General features: G+C 40.5%; 1 protein-coding gene across 1 annotated transcript in view; it reads left to right on the top strand.

Annotated features, from left to right (window-relative positions):
• SORCS3 (sortilin related VPS10 domain containing receptor 3) overlaps window positions 1-17,719 on the top strand; it is a 546,072-nt gene that overhangs the window by 506,468 nt on the left and 21,885 nt on the right. The window contains exons 17-20 of the mRNA XM_040991786.1: window positions 1,662-1,775; window positions 3,743-3,914; window positions 6,327-6,513; window positions 13,209-13,342. Coding sequence (XP_040847720.1) covers window positions 1,662-1,775; window positions 3,743-3,914; window positions 6,327-6,513; window positions 13,209-13,342 — 607 coding nt within the window. The remainder of the gene's footprint in view (window positions 1-1,661; window positions 1,776-3,742; window positions 3,915-6,326; window positions 6,514-13,208; window positions 13,343-17,719) is intronic.

Below are 17,719 nucleotides of genomic sequence, written 5' to 3'. Positions count from 1 at the left end.
TTTAAGCCCAGAACATAACATAAAAATAAAGAAGCTGGAAGTGTTGGCCAGGAGCTCTCAGATGGGAGATTTGTTGGAAGAAAGATGAGAAAGTGGGGTAGGAGTCAAACTGGGTAGAAAGTGTATGTATTCCACTTGGCATTTCTTTACTGTACTGTTAATGTGCTACCTCTTGCATGATTCTTCTTGGTAGATGAATTTGTGGTATGTCATCCTTGTCTCCCCCCAAAACAGAAAATTCCCTTGAGGAAAGGACTTGTCATATCACTTCTATCTGAAAGAGTGTATATTGAGTGAAAAATAAATGCAGAATTAAATTTTTATCTCCATCTCTCCTGCATTCATATCCTAGATATAGATCTAAATAATTTGCCTGTGTTTTTATTTGACTGTCACAAAATCTTGGTTCAGCAGATGTGGCAGCAGAAAGAGAAAGGAGGGTGCGTGCTGAATCAGTGGTTTCCCCTGCTGTCTTGTACGTCATTAACATTCCGTGGATCAAAATCCAAACATTAGACCATTCTTCCTAGTCTGTGGCTTTCAGGGGATGCTTGCACAGGCTTGACTTGGAAGCATGCATTCTCTTGCCAGAGAAGCCACCCTCGGTGACCTCTGGCAGGTTACAAGATCAACAATCCCTCTTATACTCTTTATTGGTTTTTTTTTTTCTACCTCGACATTACACACCTGGAAGTCTGTAAGATTCCAAGAAGTAGGAAGCACTGCTTGGACTTGGAATGGGGGCATCCTCTCCAACATTGCTCTGTGATCTTTTCTTTTTTCAGTAGAGAACGATGGACAAGGGAATCATATCTGCCTTTTTTTTTTTTTCGCTTCATTTTATTATGGCTTGAATTTGCAGAAATACAGGAAAGAGCTGCAGTTAGTTTAGTTTCCTTTTAGTTTTAGAGATCTAAAACCTTTAGTTTTAGAGTGTTTAGAGAAATAGCGGTCCGTGTTGTGTAAAGAAACCTTTGAATGGCTGTGTGTATGTGAAAGCACATGCATATTTATGTTTGAGTTTGTAGGGAAAATGTCAATCTTTAAAATCAATTCTGAAACAACATATATTGAATATGTTGTTCAATCTCTTGACCTTTAAGATGTCATCTCAGTTGTCATTTACTCGTTTCAGAAACATTGTTATGATCCAAAATAAGCTTTTAAACATTGAGCACACATGACACCTACCTGAATGTGATGCACCTGTCACATTTTAACATGTACCCTTTTAAGCCTAGAATTTTCACCATTTTTTCTCTGTAGGCTGGAATATGGATGATTTTATGTCATTTCTACTTTAAAAATACAGAGGCAAATGAGTTTGACCTAGTAATAAAGACAGAGGTTAACATGCCTGCATCCTATGTTGGACTACCTGGATGTGCCACTTGACTCCTGCACATAATTTTTGTCTCTTGACAATGCACTCGTTCTCTTCTATCTCTTGCTTTCACTCTTACTCATGTACTCTCTCTAAAATACACAAATAAATACAGAAGAAAAATCCATTTTTGAGTAAGATGAATTGCCACCTTAAGGGTATTTCAATCAATGTGTGTTGTAACCCTTCAGATAGCAATAGGAACAAGTGAATTTCTCTGTGTTTCTGGATGTTTTAGCATTGGCACATGGAAATCATTATTTCTCTTTCCTGACAGTGACTATGGCTATGAGAGACATGGAGAAAGCCAGTGTGTCCCGGCTTTCTGGTATAATCCAGCGTCCCCATCAAAGGATTGCAGCCTTGGCCAAAGCTACCTTAACAGCACTGGGTAAGTGAAATACCTGAGCAAACTCACAGTTTTTCCACTGCCCTGTAGTTGAATTTAAGGAGGGCAGTATTGTAGACGGAGATAAATAGATATATAGAGAAATATATTTAGAGAATAACAATATTGAAGAATATGGAGAATACAGTGTGTTTGTGGCAGGTGACTTCTGGGGAACACATGAGCTCTTTATTGAAAATACTCATTTTGAGGAACATCCGAAGATTTTCCAGTTGCCAGATTTCAGTGCTTCTGCCATTTGCCTCTAATAGACATTATCATTATTTGATTAGGAAGCTTTGTCTTAAAATAGGTGCTTCCTAGTTTATTGGGCCTCAAGCACAGGAAACTATTATGAGTGATATGCACACATGAGGCTCTCTAGTGATGTGTGCCCTGATGCCCTAAGATACCGATGCTGGAAATCGAACAATTTGCATGTAAGAAACTCCCAGGATAATGCGCATTTCTAATAATTCTCCAATCACATGTATACTTCTTTCTTTGTCCATTTAACCATCATTCACAAATGCTTGATAAGGGTTCCCAAGAGATGTGGTGTCAGCTCTTCTCTGCAGCCCTCATGACCTACAAGAGAATTGCCAAGTGGATGGGTGGCTTAAGAAAGAACTTCTCAAATTTGAATAGTCCCATGTATCACCCGGTGCTGTTGTTCCAGTGCAGCTTCTGACTGGGGAGATCTGGGATTGGGATGACTTCATTTTTTGGAAGACCTTACGCATGGTGTCATTCTTGTTAGAATCTGTCAATGTAGAAGGCTGTGTATCATCAAGAGGATACATGGTAATTTCATCTGAGCAGTAACTACGGGTAGTAACTACAGTTATCATATTAACTTTATAGGCCTTTAAGATCTCTAAATGGGGGTACTGTGGGCACCCCAGGAGACATTGTCAGGTGTACTGTAGGACCAATATCGTTCTAGAGGAATTCGGCTATCTCTGTCCTCAAGTCCTTTGAGACAAAGGCAACATGCTTCGCTTGGATAATTATTCCTGACATAGAGAATGAAAGAAAGCGTGATGTGATGGTGATGATGAGGGTGGTCTTAGTGGTGATGTTCTATTTACTAACTGTAATTTTAGCAGAGCATTGATTACTATAGGCTATCAGATGGAAATTAAGTTGATCACGCAGGCCGGGACTGCAGGCAGACTCTTGGCTTGAATTCCCATGCTGGGATTGGTAAGCAAGAAGGTGAAATGAAATCATTCTACACAATGATGCTATTGTCACAGCTCCTGGCATTTTGTAGAAAAGTATTTCCATGCCCACCTCCTCAATCCTCTTCAATTGGATTGAATGAATATCAAGCTTGTGCTTCTGCACTGGTGTTTGAATTGAGTAGGAAACGAAATATTATTAAGAAGAGAAAATATCCTATGAGATAGCTCAGTGGCTCCAACAGCCCAGTTAGATTTTGGAGAAGGACTAATGTCCTGGGGGTGGAGAAAAGACAGAAAGAAAGCCTCTTAGCTAGTGAGACTTGAAAGTTTGATATTCTACCTGCCTTCTGATACTGAAAAAGTTGGGGGTAGCTCTAGGGAAACAGATCAAGACCTTGCTTACATACAAAAGCACTTCTCTTCCTGCTTACCACCGCCTGGCAATCCCCCAAGTAGTCTGCCATCTCCTCTGTTGCGTGTGAGTCAGACATTGATTTTTCTTGGCTGCTTTAGACACTGATCTGATCTGTGGCTCCCCAGGTAGGATCAATAATGATGTGTAAGGAATGGCTCTTCTGAACGGGGCGAGGAAGGGGGGGAGGGATTACAGCTCTTCAGCATTTGTCTAGATTCACAGATGAAAGTCTTCTTTTAGATTTGGCTTTTGGGGGCAGCTGGATGTAGTGTCAGTCTTATTCTTGCTGTCTTGTACTCTTCACACACACACACACACACACACACACAGTACAAAAAACACCACTGTTGATTGTCAATTCTCTTCAGGTACAGGAGGATCGTATCCAACAATTGCACAGATGGACTCCGGGACAAATATACTGCCAAGGCCCAGCTGTGCCCTGGAAAAGCTCCTCGGGGCCTCCATGTGGTGACGACTGATGGGCGCCTGGTGGCAGAGCAGGGACACAATGCAACTTTCATCATTCTCATGGAAGAGGTAGGTGCTCATGTGGGTCTCTGAGGTCAGAATTCACAACAAGCCAGCCACCTCCTTTTTCTACACAGGGAAGACAAGAAAGATCTTGTGTTCCCACAGAGCACTACAGGAATGGCAATGGCAAGAAACTTGGACTTTGGGACAGTAGACAGCCAGGGATGAGAAAGCCAAGGGCATTTAGGGACTATGATCCATTCATCCCAGTCCGCAATGGGGACCATATTTGTCTCTGGGCATGAAGTTATGGATATATTTAAGGTTTTCTTTAAGTTCTGTGAAAGCTTATCCAAAAAAAATAAATCCATATTTCATCGGTTGTGTTTTTACAACCTCATTTGGTTTAACCTAACCCTAATCCCACTATTTTGACGATCCCCACAAAGCTGAAAAGGTCTTGAAAGTAAGAACAGAGGGAAGGGGGAAATTATGAAATGTTTTAAACTTTGTAAAGAATATTTTATTAGTTGCTTTTCCATCAGCTACCTGCTTCATTAGTTCACTTTTTAGTGTCTTTTCAGTGTCTTCTGCAATTTGGACAGTAAAATCAGACTGTGTCCATGCATTTTAGGATGGAAATAGCTCTCATGTCTGCTTCTGCTCCTTGCTTCCCCAACCAGGAATATTTCAGAGCCTCCTGACTGACTGAAGTCCTGGAGCTGCGAGGCTTGCCTGATGGACAAATTTGTATGCAAATTGCTCTGTGCTCTTAAAATTCCCCCAGGAACAAAGCTGGCCAGGAGGCTTTTATTTTTTTCCACTAGTATGAGCATTTCAGAAACCTTTCAAGTCAAGACCACACCGGACAGGACAGTGAAGGTTCCTTATCCTGGGTTGACAGATTCCTCAGCCTTCACTGACACCAGGTGTTTGAATTACACAACTTAAAGATTCCGGGGGGTCATTATCACATTTCCACTTAGGGAGTTTCAAGGACCAAGGCTCTAAAAGCCTTCTCCTGAATGGATATGAAGAACCATGATCTTATCCATTTGAATTACATCTAGTTCATTTCCACTTTAATTTATATTCATAAACTCAAGGGTAGTTGACATTGTGTGGGGGGCAAGAAAACACCTATCAATATTTCACTCACAGCAGGGTTGCCATGGAGAAGGAGATGAAAAGTGAAACTGTGATTGGTACACTTCACGGTGCAGAAGGATTGGCTCATAATTCCAAAGGGATGTCTTTCTCTCTAATCTATTCTCCATCTTTGTCCGTGAGCAGGGAGTGCTTATTCTTCGTCCAGTGTCTTTGTTTCAAGATCAAGTTCATTGCATTAATCTAAATTGTTGGCCCAATAGAATGGGAAGAGGGACAGGGAGGATGGAGTTTATCTAACAATGGCTGTTAAGACACTTCGGTGTGAAGTATTAAGGTGTGTTCAGCTGAACCATTCACGTCCTTCCACCAGGCAAAGCCTAAGGAGCTCCGTGACTTTCAAAAGGCAGAGTTATCTGTCAGTTGGGATGATCAAAAGAGGCTTCAAGGAAGAAGGGGATAGACCAAGGAAGCTCTTAACAAGACAACAGAGATGAAATTTAGATGCATGCATGCGATATATATCTGTGGAATAGGAATAATCCTACAATCATGTATTACTATTTGGAGGTGGCATTATGCAATATAGGCAGACTTCAGAAGGTCCATGGAAAATGGAATTAAGATGTAAATTTTAATTTGGAGAATACATGTTTGGCAATGGATATACAATGTTTTTGTTGTACACAATGTTCATGGACCTGTTTGAAGATCTTTGAAGGATTTCAAAAATGTTGGTCCCCAAAACAAACTTGTCTTCTAATTCCATTTTCCACAAGTCGTTTTAAAGTGCTCTGATTTGTGTTAGGTGGTTAGCATAGTTCTTGGGACGTTGTAATAAATACTCTAAGACAGGGGCCACCACAACCATAGCACTGAGGTCAGAAACCCCAGTGGAAAATCACCTTGTGTCTGAAAGTTGTCTTCTGCTGCTAGCTACTGCAGTGGCCTACTGCTGTTTTTTTCTCATTTGTAAAGTGAGAATAATATTATCCTCTGTAATTCTGAACTGTGAAGATACTGCTTGATTCTGAACTATCGCTGTTATGACTCTTATATCAACCATAAAGAGTAAGGATTTAACCAGATATGAGGGAGACAGTGAAGCTCATGACTTTTCCTATCAATAACTTTGCTTTTGCTGGAGTCACAGTGACTCGGGTTGTTCCAGTTTGGGCATACAGGGAAGACAACAGCCCCTTGTGCCTGCCGTAGTATGTGATGGGTGTCAGGTAAAAACTTTAAGTTTGTATGTAAGGTATTTTAGCCCTCTGGGTGAACTTGTAAGTCCAGAGGAGAGGATCCTGAAGCACCAGGAATCAGACTGGACCATGTGAATAACCCCAGGCCAACTGCTGCTTCCTGTTGCAGGGTGATCTGCAAAGGACGAACATCCAGCTTGACTTTGGGGATGGGATTGCCGTGTCCTATGCCAACTTCAGTCCCATTGAGGATGGCATCAAGCATGTGTATAAGAGTGCAGGCATCTTCCAAGTGACAGCCTATGCAGAGAACAACCTGGGCTCAGACACAGCTGTCCTCTTCCTGCATGTGGTTTGTAAGTAGTGTGAACCATTCCATCTTCACTTCCTCGCACTTCTTTATACCCTCTGTCCAGGCTTACTGGAATTGGACACAGAGGTCAAGTTCAGTATGACCACTCTAGTATCCCAACTCGAAAAACTCATCTGTGTCTCAGAGTTTACTGATGCTAAAATAGATGGATTATTGGAAAGTTTGCCTAACACATTACTGATCAAGCTGTTTTTAGCACTGTTCTATTGCAACGGGTATGCAGACACCTGATCAGGCAGACACCTCTCCTATTTGCTTTGGAGAATCCTAAAATTGTAACAAGTAGAAACTCTTGTAGTTGGTGGTCCTAGTCTTGTTTTCATAACACAAATCAAAGAATCATTATCACTGTTGGAAGATCTGAGGAAGGATTAAATAACCACATATTTAGAATGTTTTACATGTGGAACTGAAAGCACACAAAATAACCTAATACCTGTAACCAAGGTTACAGCAAGTGCATTGTGTTGTAAACAATGGCAAGAACTCTTCAAATTTATTGGTTGTAATTAGAACCATCATTTTTGGACAATCCTTGGCACAAACTGAAACAAGAGCTAAAATTCTGAAATAGTATGCTGTTGCCAGCCGCATTTGCATGTACTGGCCACATGCCGTACCCAAAATGGCGCCGGCCGGAAAAGCCACACCTTGGTTTCGCGGTACTGCGCAGGCACCTAGCGCATGCGCGGTGAGCTGAGGCGTGGCCGGTGCATGAACACTGGGACTGACGAATCCAGTCGCCCAGGACCCTGCGTAATCATGACGCCGACCTATCATCGGCAGAGGCGGGGCCAGTCAGCACATAACAGCAGACAGCCTGCCGGGGTCGGAGCCCTTTCCCTCCTCATCTTGGTGCGCGCAATAAAGATTACCGCAGAAGACTTCACTCGCGTCTGCCTCTTATCGCTGGACGATAAGAAACGTGGGCGCGACAGTATGCTTATGTGGACTGTATATTTTAAATGTTTATTTCTATCGACATGAAAGAGAAAGAAACAAATTAAGAGACAGATCTTCCATCTATTAGTTCAATCCCTGTATGTCTGGGATGGCTAGGACTGGACCAGGCCAAATGCAGGAGCCCAGCGATCCATCACTGTCTCCCACATGGGACGAAGGAACACAAGCTTGAGCCGTCATCTGCTATGTCCCAGAATGCACCCTGGGAGTCCCCCACTGTACCAGAAGCCCTACCCCTCATTTTGTATGTTCACCATCCTGAAACTTGACACATGACAATTGAAACTAAAATTTTGTGCCTTTGGGATACGGAATATCAATAACATGTCATTAAATGGCTGAACTGCGTTCTCATCTTTATTGGTGATATTCGAGGGACTAACGACTTAATGTTCTTACATGTACAGTTTTTACCCTTGTCCTGTGGTGGCATTAATATATATAAAGACCTGTAGCAGTTATGTGAGCTCAGGGATAGTACTAAGTCATGTTATTTTTTACTGCTATAAAGTAATGGGCAGGTAACATATGCATTATGGATACACTGGACAAAGTGTTCAAGGTAGTATAGCATGAGATCTTACAACACAACTAAGAACAGCATGCAGTAAACTTAATGGATTGTTTGTTACTGAGATTTTCTATTTTCTAGTTTGTAAGCTATGGTTGACTGTGGGTTAATGAAATCATGGAAAGCAAAACTAACAAAAAGGAGTGCCAATACTCTATGATGATTTTTGAATAATATGCTCTATGTGGTGAGAATGATCACTTTTTAGGAAGTCTCTGTGAAGGCAAGGAGCATCTTTGCTCTTAACGATAGAGTGATGGCTTAACCTGCACTGGGAAACAACCCACACCTAAGAGGGCCTTGACAAGCTCTTGGCAATCTCCTAGCTTGGAGCCAGTACAGGGCCCAACCGTGAAGGCCAAGTATGGGAGGAGACCTGGAGTCTATCAACACATCATTTGCCTAAAGTGCCAGTCTGTAACCCAGAGGTGAATTATTCTTTGTTGTGTTCTGTGTTTAAGACTCTGTGATTTTGCCTTAGTGAACTGTTACAGAAAAGAAAAATGACCCCCCCAAAAAAATGACTGTTCCATAATTTATTCAACAAATATATGATGGTTTCTTTTTTTTTTTTTAAGATTTATTTGTTTTTACTGAAATGCCAGATATACAGAGAAGAGGAGAGACAGAGAGGAAGATCTTCATCTGCCGATTCATTCCCCAAGTGGCCACTACGGCCAGAACTGAGCTGATTTGAAGCCAGGAGCTGGGAGCCTCTTCCAGGTCTCCCATGTGGATGCAGGGTCCCAAGGTTTTGGGCCATCCTTGATTGCTTTCCCACATCACAAGCAGGGAACTGGATGGGAAATGGAGGTGCGGGATTAGAACTTGTACCCATAAGATATCTCAGTGTGTGAAAGACGAGGACCTTAGCCGCTAGGCTACCCTGCCATGCTCATGATGATTTTTTAAATGTGTGAGGGGACAAGGTAACTGTAGTCCTGCCATTATAAAGTTTACCTTCTGAGGGGGAATGGCCATAAGTGGGCTATAAGTAGGCAAAATGGTGAACCATGTTCACCAAATACAATCATTGCATGCCCAAAGCATCAGGTCGCCAGCCCACTTGGGCAGCATGCCAGGCCTTCACAAGCCAAGACATGTGCTCGGATGCTGATCACATCCTTATTTTAAATATCTGGCATTGATCAGTTTCCTTATCAACGTATCAACTTCAAGGTTTCTATTGTTAAGATAATAATTGGGGATCTTTGAGTGTCAAATTAGATACATGTTTCAGAGAGTTCCTAAAACCAACCCCCTGGGACATTGAATTCACCATAAGGATTCACAAGGCTTAGCGTATAGTTGCCTAAATGCCTATGAAAGCATGAAGAGCAAAATGTGCCAAGGGAAAAGATTTACACTGTGAAAACTGGGGTAGGTAGACAAACTTTCTAGAATTTTCAGCACAAACATACATGAGACAAGCGCACTTGTGGGTTAGCTGCTGACAGCAAGCACTCCCTGAGTCAACGTCCCAGGGGTCAATCCAAGTGCAGCCTCACACACAGCCCTTCCTGTGGATGGCAACTTCAGCCCTGTGGTAGCACTCCTCTGCACCGCATGCACCTGCCTGGCTTGTGATGAATGGTACCTGTTGTTATAGTAATTAGTCGGACTTTCTGCTTGACACTTCCACTTCATTTAAAAATGAAGACAGAGAAAGAAAAAGGGCTTCCCATTACTCCATCCCAAGGACTTTCCCCAGGCGTGTTCCCCATTTATACTGGGGAGTGGGTCTTTGCTGCAAGGCATGAAGACCAATGAAACACAGTGGCCAAAAAAAAAAAAAAACCCCACAATAGCCAGGGACGGGTTTATATGGTGGGTTATATGCATGAAGGAGGAAATGTTCCTTGAAACTTTTATTGTACTCATAATTCTCCCCGAATCCATCATGTCTGTGTATGCTAGACAGTTACAATAGAAACTGCTCTTGGCTTCTTCACCTTGGGCCATTAGCTAACCAAAGTAGTTGTTAGCCACTTATGACAACCAATATCACACAGATTATTAGATTTTTATCAAAAAGACTGGTATCTGCCAGAGAGGCTATTAGGGCTTCGCTGTGTGTCTTCCTGAGTCTCTTCAGCTCTCTCTCTCTTGGTCACCCACAGCTCATCTCCAGGTGGAAGTGTGAAGTTTCCTGCTCAGAGTATTCCCCTAAAAAGTTGCTGCATGATGTTGTTGATCAAGATTGTTGTTCCCCTGACATGCTTGCCCTGAAGCGGAGTAGATGTGACTGTGTCTGCAGGTGCTTCAGTTCCTGGGCATCCTCTGTATTTGCTGTTGTCTGGGGAAAGGTTTTCTATGACTTTCATGGGTAGCAGAGCACCTGGCAAGGTCAGCTCCGGCTGTGATGAGGAAGGACCTTGGGCATGGAGAAAAGAATCTGTAATTTGTGGAAAAAACAAGGCCCTCTCATCTCCCTTCTGGGACACGGGTTAATGAGAAGCCCTTTCCCCAAAGCCTCATTCTCTTGCTCATCGATCAGTGAAACACAATGATGATTAATAAATCTGGTGACCTTGTAAATAAATGAGATCATCTACTATTTGCCTTTTTTTCTGTGCCTCGCTAATTTCACTTCACATAACATATATATATATACACACATAAATATACATACATATATACAAATATGTATATATATATACACACACACACACATTCTTGAACCTACTTTATTGTTTTGGAAAATGTAGTCTGTTCTAGTTAGAATTGCTACCTAAATAGCAATCCTTGCCCAAGCATCTTGCCTAATAGGAAGTTTCCTGTTATGCAGATATGCCCATTGAGACTCAAAAAATGTGAACTCTCTTCAGAAGGAATTATATCCATTAAAAAAGGCAGTAGATTTGTGTGCATATTGTGGGGATGGTTAAGTGATAGAAAAGTACCTGTAATTAATAAGATGATTCTTTACTCATCTATAATGAGTAAATTATAGATTCACTAGTGGCTATAATGAAGGCAGAACACTTATTTATTTTTTTGTTTTTAGAGCAGAATAATATGTGTAGGGTCCTAGCACGGTGGCCTAGTGGCTAAGGTCCTTGTCTTGAACATGCTGGGATTCCATATGGGCGCCAGTATTAATCCCAGCAGCCCCACTTCCCATTAGCTCCCTGCTTGTGGCCTGGGAAAGCAGTTGAGGATGGCCCGAAGCCTTGCGACCCTGTATCCGTGTGGGTGACCTGGAAGAGGCTCCCGGCTCCTGGCTTTGGATTGGCTCAGCTTTGGCCACTGCAGTCACTTGGGGAGTGAATCAGTGGATAAAGATCTTCCTCTCTGTCTATCCTCCTCTTTGTATATCTGACTTTGCAATAAAAATAGACAAATCTTTAATAATAATAATAATAATGTGTGGAACTGAGGTTCTACATGACAAAATATCATAAACCGTGGCAGGCATTTGACCTACTGGTCTATATCTCACCCGGGGCCCTTCTGTACCCCATGTTGCAGTAGCTGAGTTCACATCATGGCCCCACTTGTGTTTTTGGGTTCTGCTAACACATTTGAGAGTCAGAGATGGTGACTGAAGTGCTGAGTTGCTCCCCTCGATATGGTAGATCTAGATTGGGTTCCAAGCTGCTGGCTCCCAGCTGCCCCATCCCCAAATGTTTTAACCCATTTGGGGAGTAAAATAGGGATGGAAGATTGCTTTCTGTCTCTGTCTCTCTCTTTCAAATAAATAAATGGAAATACATAAAATCTTGAAAATGCTGTAGAGACAAAATTGTGCTGGAATTGAAATATGGAATGTCCGTCTGTTTTCCTCCCTTCACTTTTTATTATTGGCATTTTAAAATTGTATGTAGTTCGGGAGTGTAGTGTGATAATTACATGTATATTGTATGTAATGATCAACAAGGGGTAATAAGAATTTTTATTTTCTTAAACATGTGCCATTTCTTTGCGTTGGAGCCTGTACATTCCTCTTGCCTGGTTCTACGTAAGCTAGCAGGTAAACCATGAAGGACAGGCACTCTACTTTGCACACTGAGCTGTCTCCAGAACCAGCAAGGGAGTGCAATGAAGGCTGAGTAACCTGAAAGCTGCCCCGCTCTCACGTCCCAAAGTCAGGACCCCCAGGAGAGAGGGGCCTTGGCTTCCGCTGTGGCTTTAGACCTTCAGGCAGAGGCTCTTCAGACCCCCTGCACCTGTCAAAGTCATCATGGTGAAGACAAGAAAGGGTCAGCTAACAGTGTCAACCAAAGATTTTTTGATTGTACTTTGTTAATTAAGAAGGACTTAAGGAAGGGAAGTAAGGAAGGAAGATGAGAAGGAAAAGAACTAAGCAAGAAAGGGAGAAATTAAGAAGTAGCAAGAGAGTAGAAAAATCCCACAGAGTTTCACTGTCTGCTTCCCAAATGCAGCTCTGAAACAGTAACGGATTCCCTCCAGTTTTTTTCTCCTCTCATTTAATTTTGGAGATGAAACGGACCAGCATTCTTATTATGCATATGATGTGTCCATGCAAATAGTTTTACTTGTTAGTTTATAACTTGATTTTACCCATACCTGTTATTCCAAGGAAGGAAAAGAGAAACAGCTTTTTTTTTTTTAATTAGTTAGGAAACTGGCATTTGTTTCTCCTTTCCCCTCCTCTCCTTTTTTAAGATGGACTTTTCAGAGTCTGCCTGACCCCCCCCGCAGTGTAGCTGCAGGTGACAGAACACAATGGAACATCCTTAAAGAGGATGGAAGCCAATTAACAGCTGAGAGGACTGCAAGAGCCCTGCCTACAATGCCTTGACCTGACTCTCAATACTGGCTAATTACCAGAATGGCAAAAAAACTGCTGCTTATCTTGCTGTTTGTTCCCTAAGTGTCTAGTAAACTCATTTTGTGCTTGGTCTGAAAGTGCATAAATATTCCCATTGGGACTTTCCAAGTGTAGGTTAAGTTCAGACAGATGTCACTCAAAGAATCTAGAATCTGGTTTGAGCTCCTTACCTGGTGCTTAAGTCACACACACACACACAGACAGTAGTAGTTGTTGTGACTTTGTGACCTGTGCTTTAGCATGGTAGTTGGTAACAAGGATCCAAATCAAGATTCTGGAAGTGTGATGCAGTTTGATTAAGTTATGATCTAGGGCTGTCAGTATTAACATTGATTTTCTATCCTTCTAGGTCCTGTGGAACATGTGCATCTCCGAGTTCCGTTTGTTGCCATCAGAAATAAAGAAGTCAACATCAGCGCCATTGTGTGGCCCAGTCAGCTGGGGACCCTGACCTATTTCTGGTGGTTTGGCAACAGCACAAAGGTTCGGTTCTTTCTTTAGCTCTCTGTGGAGTTCTGTGCTCCAGCTTTGATGTAGTTGTTGAGGCAATGAGGAGTGAAGCTGTGAACCACGGGATGGAACTCAGACCGCGTTCATTCCTTTATTAGTGAAAGTTTAGATAATGCTACGGGAGGACTTTGAGACAGTATGCAAACCTACATGTACTTGCTCCTCTAATCAAAATTTGAACTGCTCCATTTGTGTTCATCTTGGCTTTCCACTCATTAGTTACATAATATTAAGGAAATTACTTAGCAGCTCTGAGATGAAATGCCTCCATCTGTCAAATGTAAACTAGATATCGGAATGTGGAGTTGCAAAAATTAAATAGGAGAACACGTGTAAATGGAATGAGGAGATGTAATGAGATTACACGTGTAAAGAATGCTTAGCAACACTTGGTGCTCTTCTACAAATGTTAATGTCCTTCTTAAACAAGATACTGAAGGGAAAAGACCTGAGCGGTCCAACTCTCCACTTTGTACCTACTCCCAGCCCCTGGTGATGCTGAGCTGGTGTTGGCAATGACAAAGCTATAGGAGACTGGGGAAAATTTGAGTTTTTCAACTTAACTGATGTTAATACTCTTTTCCATTCTTTTTTAAAAAGCTTTTTTTTTTAATTCAAAATACAAAATTGGGTGTATCTTTTAGAAGAAGAGGGAAAGGTTTTCCGTATGTTTCCTGCTCCGGCACATGGCATTACCCCACCTATATGAATGCCTCAACAGAGGAGCACATTTCTTATAACTGAAGAATCTGCATTTATAAATCAATATTGCTGCACAGTTTAATAGAGTCCACACTTCGGACAAGTGGATAAAGGGATCTGACTACCATGATAACATCAGCCAGGGGTTTCACTGGCTTGAGAAGCCCCCGCACTCATCTGTTCATCCTCTCCGCACACCAAGTCCCAGGACACCACTGATCTTTGGGCTTTCCGTAGTTCTGCCTTCTCTGGGATGCCATACATGTCATTGAAACCATACAGTATGTTGGTTTTTCAGATTGGATTCCTTCACTTAGAAATTTCCATGCAAGTATAAGTTGTATACTTTCATGGCTTGATAGCTAATTTATTTGTAGTGCTGAATAATCATCTGATGTTTGGATTATCATAGTTCGTAACATTCAGTTACCAAAAAAAGACATCTTGGTTGCTTCCAAGTTTAGGCAGTTATGAATAAATCTGTTGTAAGCCTATAGATTCAGATATCTGTATAAATTATGTTGTACTTTTTTCTCATAAACAGACTGAAATTGTTTACTTGTGTGAAACAATATGATGTGTTGTATAAAATAGCACTACACTGTTCCCAAATGGGATAGACCATTTTGCATTTCCACCAGCAAGGTTCATGTTAGTCCATGCATTTCATAGTTTCATATTCTAGATTTTGATCATTCTAATAGGCATATAGTAATATCATATTGTGGTTACATTTGCAATTGGCACATCTGTTTTTTTTTAAGATTTATTTATTTTTATTGGAAAGGCAGGTATACAGAGAAGAGAGATAAAAAGAAAGATCTTCCATTTGCTGGTTCACTCTCCAAGTGGCCACATTGGCCAGAGCTGAAATGATTGAAAACCAGGAGCCAGGAACTTGGTCTGCGTCTCCCATGCAGGTGCAGGGTTCCAAAGCTTTGGACCATCCTTCACTGCTTTCCCAGGCCACAAGCAGGGAGATGGATGGGAAGTAGAGTGGCCAGAACAAGAACCAGTGCCCATATAGAATCCCGGAGCACACAAGATGAGGATGAGGCACTAGGCTACTGTGCCAGGCTCCAGCACATCATCTGTGTTCTAATTTGCCAACTGTTTATCACCTTTGATGAGATCTCCTTAAGATCTTTTGTTTATTTGTTAATTTGTTCCTTTTCTTATTGTTGAGTTCTAAGTGTTCTTTGAGTATTTTAGATAATCCTGGCATTTTGCTAATTTTCTCGAATTTTGGGGTTTTTTTTTTTCATTCTCTTAACACTATCTTTCACATTTTTAATTTTAACAAAATAGAACTTATCCATTATTTCTTTTATGATTCACACCAGTGGTGTTTTATCTAAGATGCCATAGCCATCACAATGTCATCTAAATTTTTTTTCTAAATTTTCTTCTAGGAATTTTAAAATTATGTGTTTAGATCTATAATTTGCTTTTGGTTTCAGATCCTGAAAGGTATATCTATACCTAGACTTATTTTATTTTTGTGACTGAAAATCCAATTATTCCCGCACCATTTGTAGAAACGAGTGTTTTAGTGATGTAGTATTGCCTTTGTTCTTTCTCTAATATCATGTGGATCTATTTCTGGCTGTTGATTAAGATGCACTGATTATCGGTACTGTACTTGTTCATGAAGTCAGAATCAGTCATTCAACTTTCTCTTCTTCAATATTATATCAACTAATTTGGCACTGTTTCCCTTCATGTAAACCTGAACATCATTTTCTTGATAACTATAAAAATAACTTTCTTGGAATTTGATTGCGATGACATTGAATTCTGTACATCAAGTTGGTAAGAACTGACATTTTGACAGTTTGGGATCTTTCTATGCATAAGTATGGAATATATGAGAGCTTTTAAGAGTTCATGAAAAATTCATTTTATCCTTTAATTCCATTTTCCACCATCTTTTTGGAAACTGTCTTATATCTTTTCGTTTATTTAGATATTTTATTTCTTGAGTTCAGTTTTGTAGGGTTTTTTTTATGTACAGGGATACTTCAAAAAGCTCAAAGAAAGTGAAACTAAAAGATGTTTATTTTGTAAAAAAAAAATCATTAACATCCATATATGATTTTTAGAATATGTGTTTTCCATGAAATTTGTGTAGACCAGGCACATATGCTATTAGATTCATCATGATTATTTCATCTTAGTAGTTCCCTTTCCTAAAATGGTATTTTATTTTTATTTTAGTGCTCATTACTGGTAGATAGAGAAGTAACCATTTTTACATATTTATTTTATATTCTGTAACTTTGCTATAATAATTTTTTTAGTTCTAGTAGTTTATTTTTTATTGTTAATAATTTTGGAATTTTTTTTTTAAGAAATGTTGAGGGTTGATATAACTTCTCCCTCCTTCAGTGTTTTGTCGAATTCACTAGTATAACACAGGCCTGGTGCTTTTCCTCTGTTAAGATTCTTAATTACTGGGCCCAGCGGCGTGGCCTAGTGGCTAAAGTCCTCACCTTGAACGCACAGGGATCCCACATGGGGATCCCACATGGGCTCCGGTTCTATCCCGGCAGCCCCACTTCCCATCCCGCTCCCTGCTTGTGGCCTTGGAAAGCAGTGGAGGATGGCCCAATGTTTTGGGACCCTGCACCCGTGTGGGATACCCAGAAGGAGTTCCTGGATCCTGGCTTCAGACCGTTGCAGCACCGGCCGTTGCGCTCACTTGGGGAGTGAATCATAGGATGGAAGATCTTCCTCTCTGTCTCTCCTCCTCTCTGTATATCTGACTTTGTAATAAAATAAATAAATAAATCTTAAAAAAAAAAGATTCTTAATTACTGATCCAAGTTCCTAAAGTTATAGGCCCACTAACTTTAAGATTTTTTTAGGTGAAATATGGCAGTTTTATCTTTCAAGGAATTGATCAATTTCATCTAGGTTATCAAATTTGTGGGCATAGACTTTTCTATTGTTTTTATTTATAATCTGTTTAGTATGGATAAACTCTGTTATGATACCCTCATTGATTTCTGATATTAGTAAATTATGTTTCCTCTCATTTTTTAAATTAACCTGGCAAGAGTCTTGCATAACTCGTATTGATATATTCACAAAATCAGTATTTGGTTTTGTTCATTTGCTCTGTTGATTTCCTGTTTTCAGTTTCATTGCCTTATGCTTTATTTTTTAAAATTATTTCTTATGCTTTTTTCGGAATTTAATTTGCTTTCTTTTTTTCAGTTTCCCCAGGTAGCATCTTAGATGCTTGTTTTAGATTTTTCATACATATGAACCCAATGCTGTAAAGTTCTCTCCAAGCTCTAACTTTTACTGCATCCTACAAATTACGATAGGTAGTGGTCCCAATTGTAGTTAAAATATTTTTTTTAACTCCTCTTGTTATATATTCTTCTTGAATGATCCGTGTGCTATTTGGAAGTAGAACATCTAATGTCCATATGTTTTGATGTTTTTTCCCATTACCTTTCTGTCAGTCATTTAAAGTTTAAATCGGTTGTGGTCTAAGAACAAGCATAATTTGATTTCTCTCCTTTTAAACTTGTTAAATATATTTTAGGGTTAGAATCTGTTCCATTTTGGTATACACATGTATGAGTTTGAGAATAATGTCACTCTGTGGTTATTGATGACACAATCTACAGGTGTCAG

Source organism: Ochotona curzoniae, unplaced genomic scaffold (genome assembly GCF_017591425.1).
Source record: "Ochotona curzoniae isolate NIBS_2020 unplaced genomic scaffold, NIBS_Ocur_1.0 contig_66, whole genome shotgun sequence".
NCBI classification, from domain to species: Eukaryota; Metazoa; Chordata; class Mammalia; order Lagomorpha; family Ochotonidae; genus Ochotona; species Ochotona curzoniae.
Note: the sequence above shows the minus strand (reverse complement) of the source record. Positions and strands in the feature narration are given on the sequence as shown.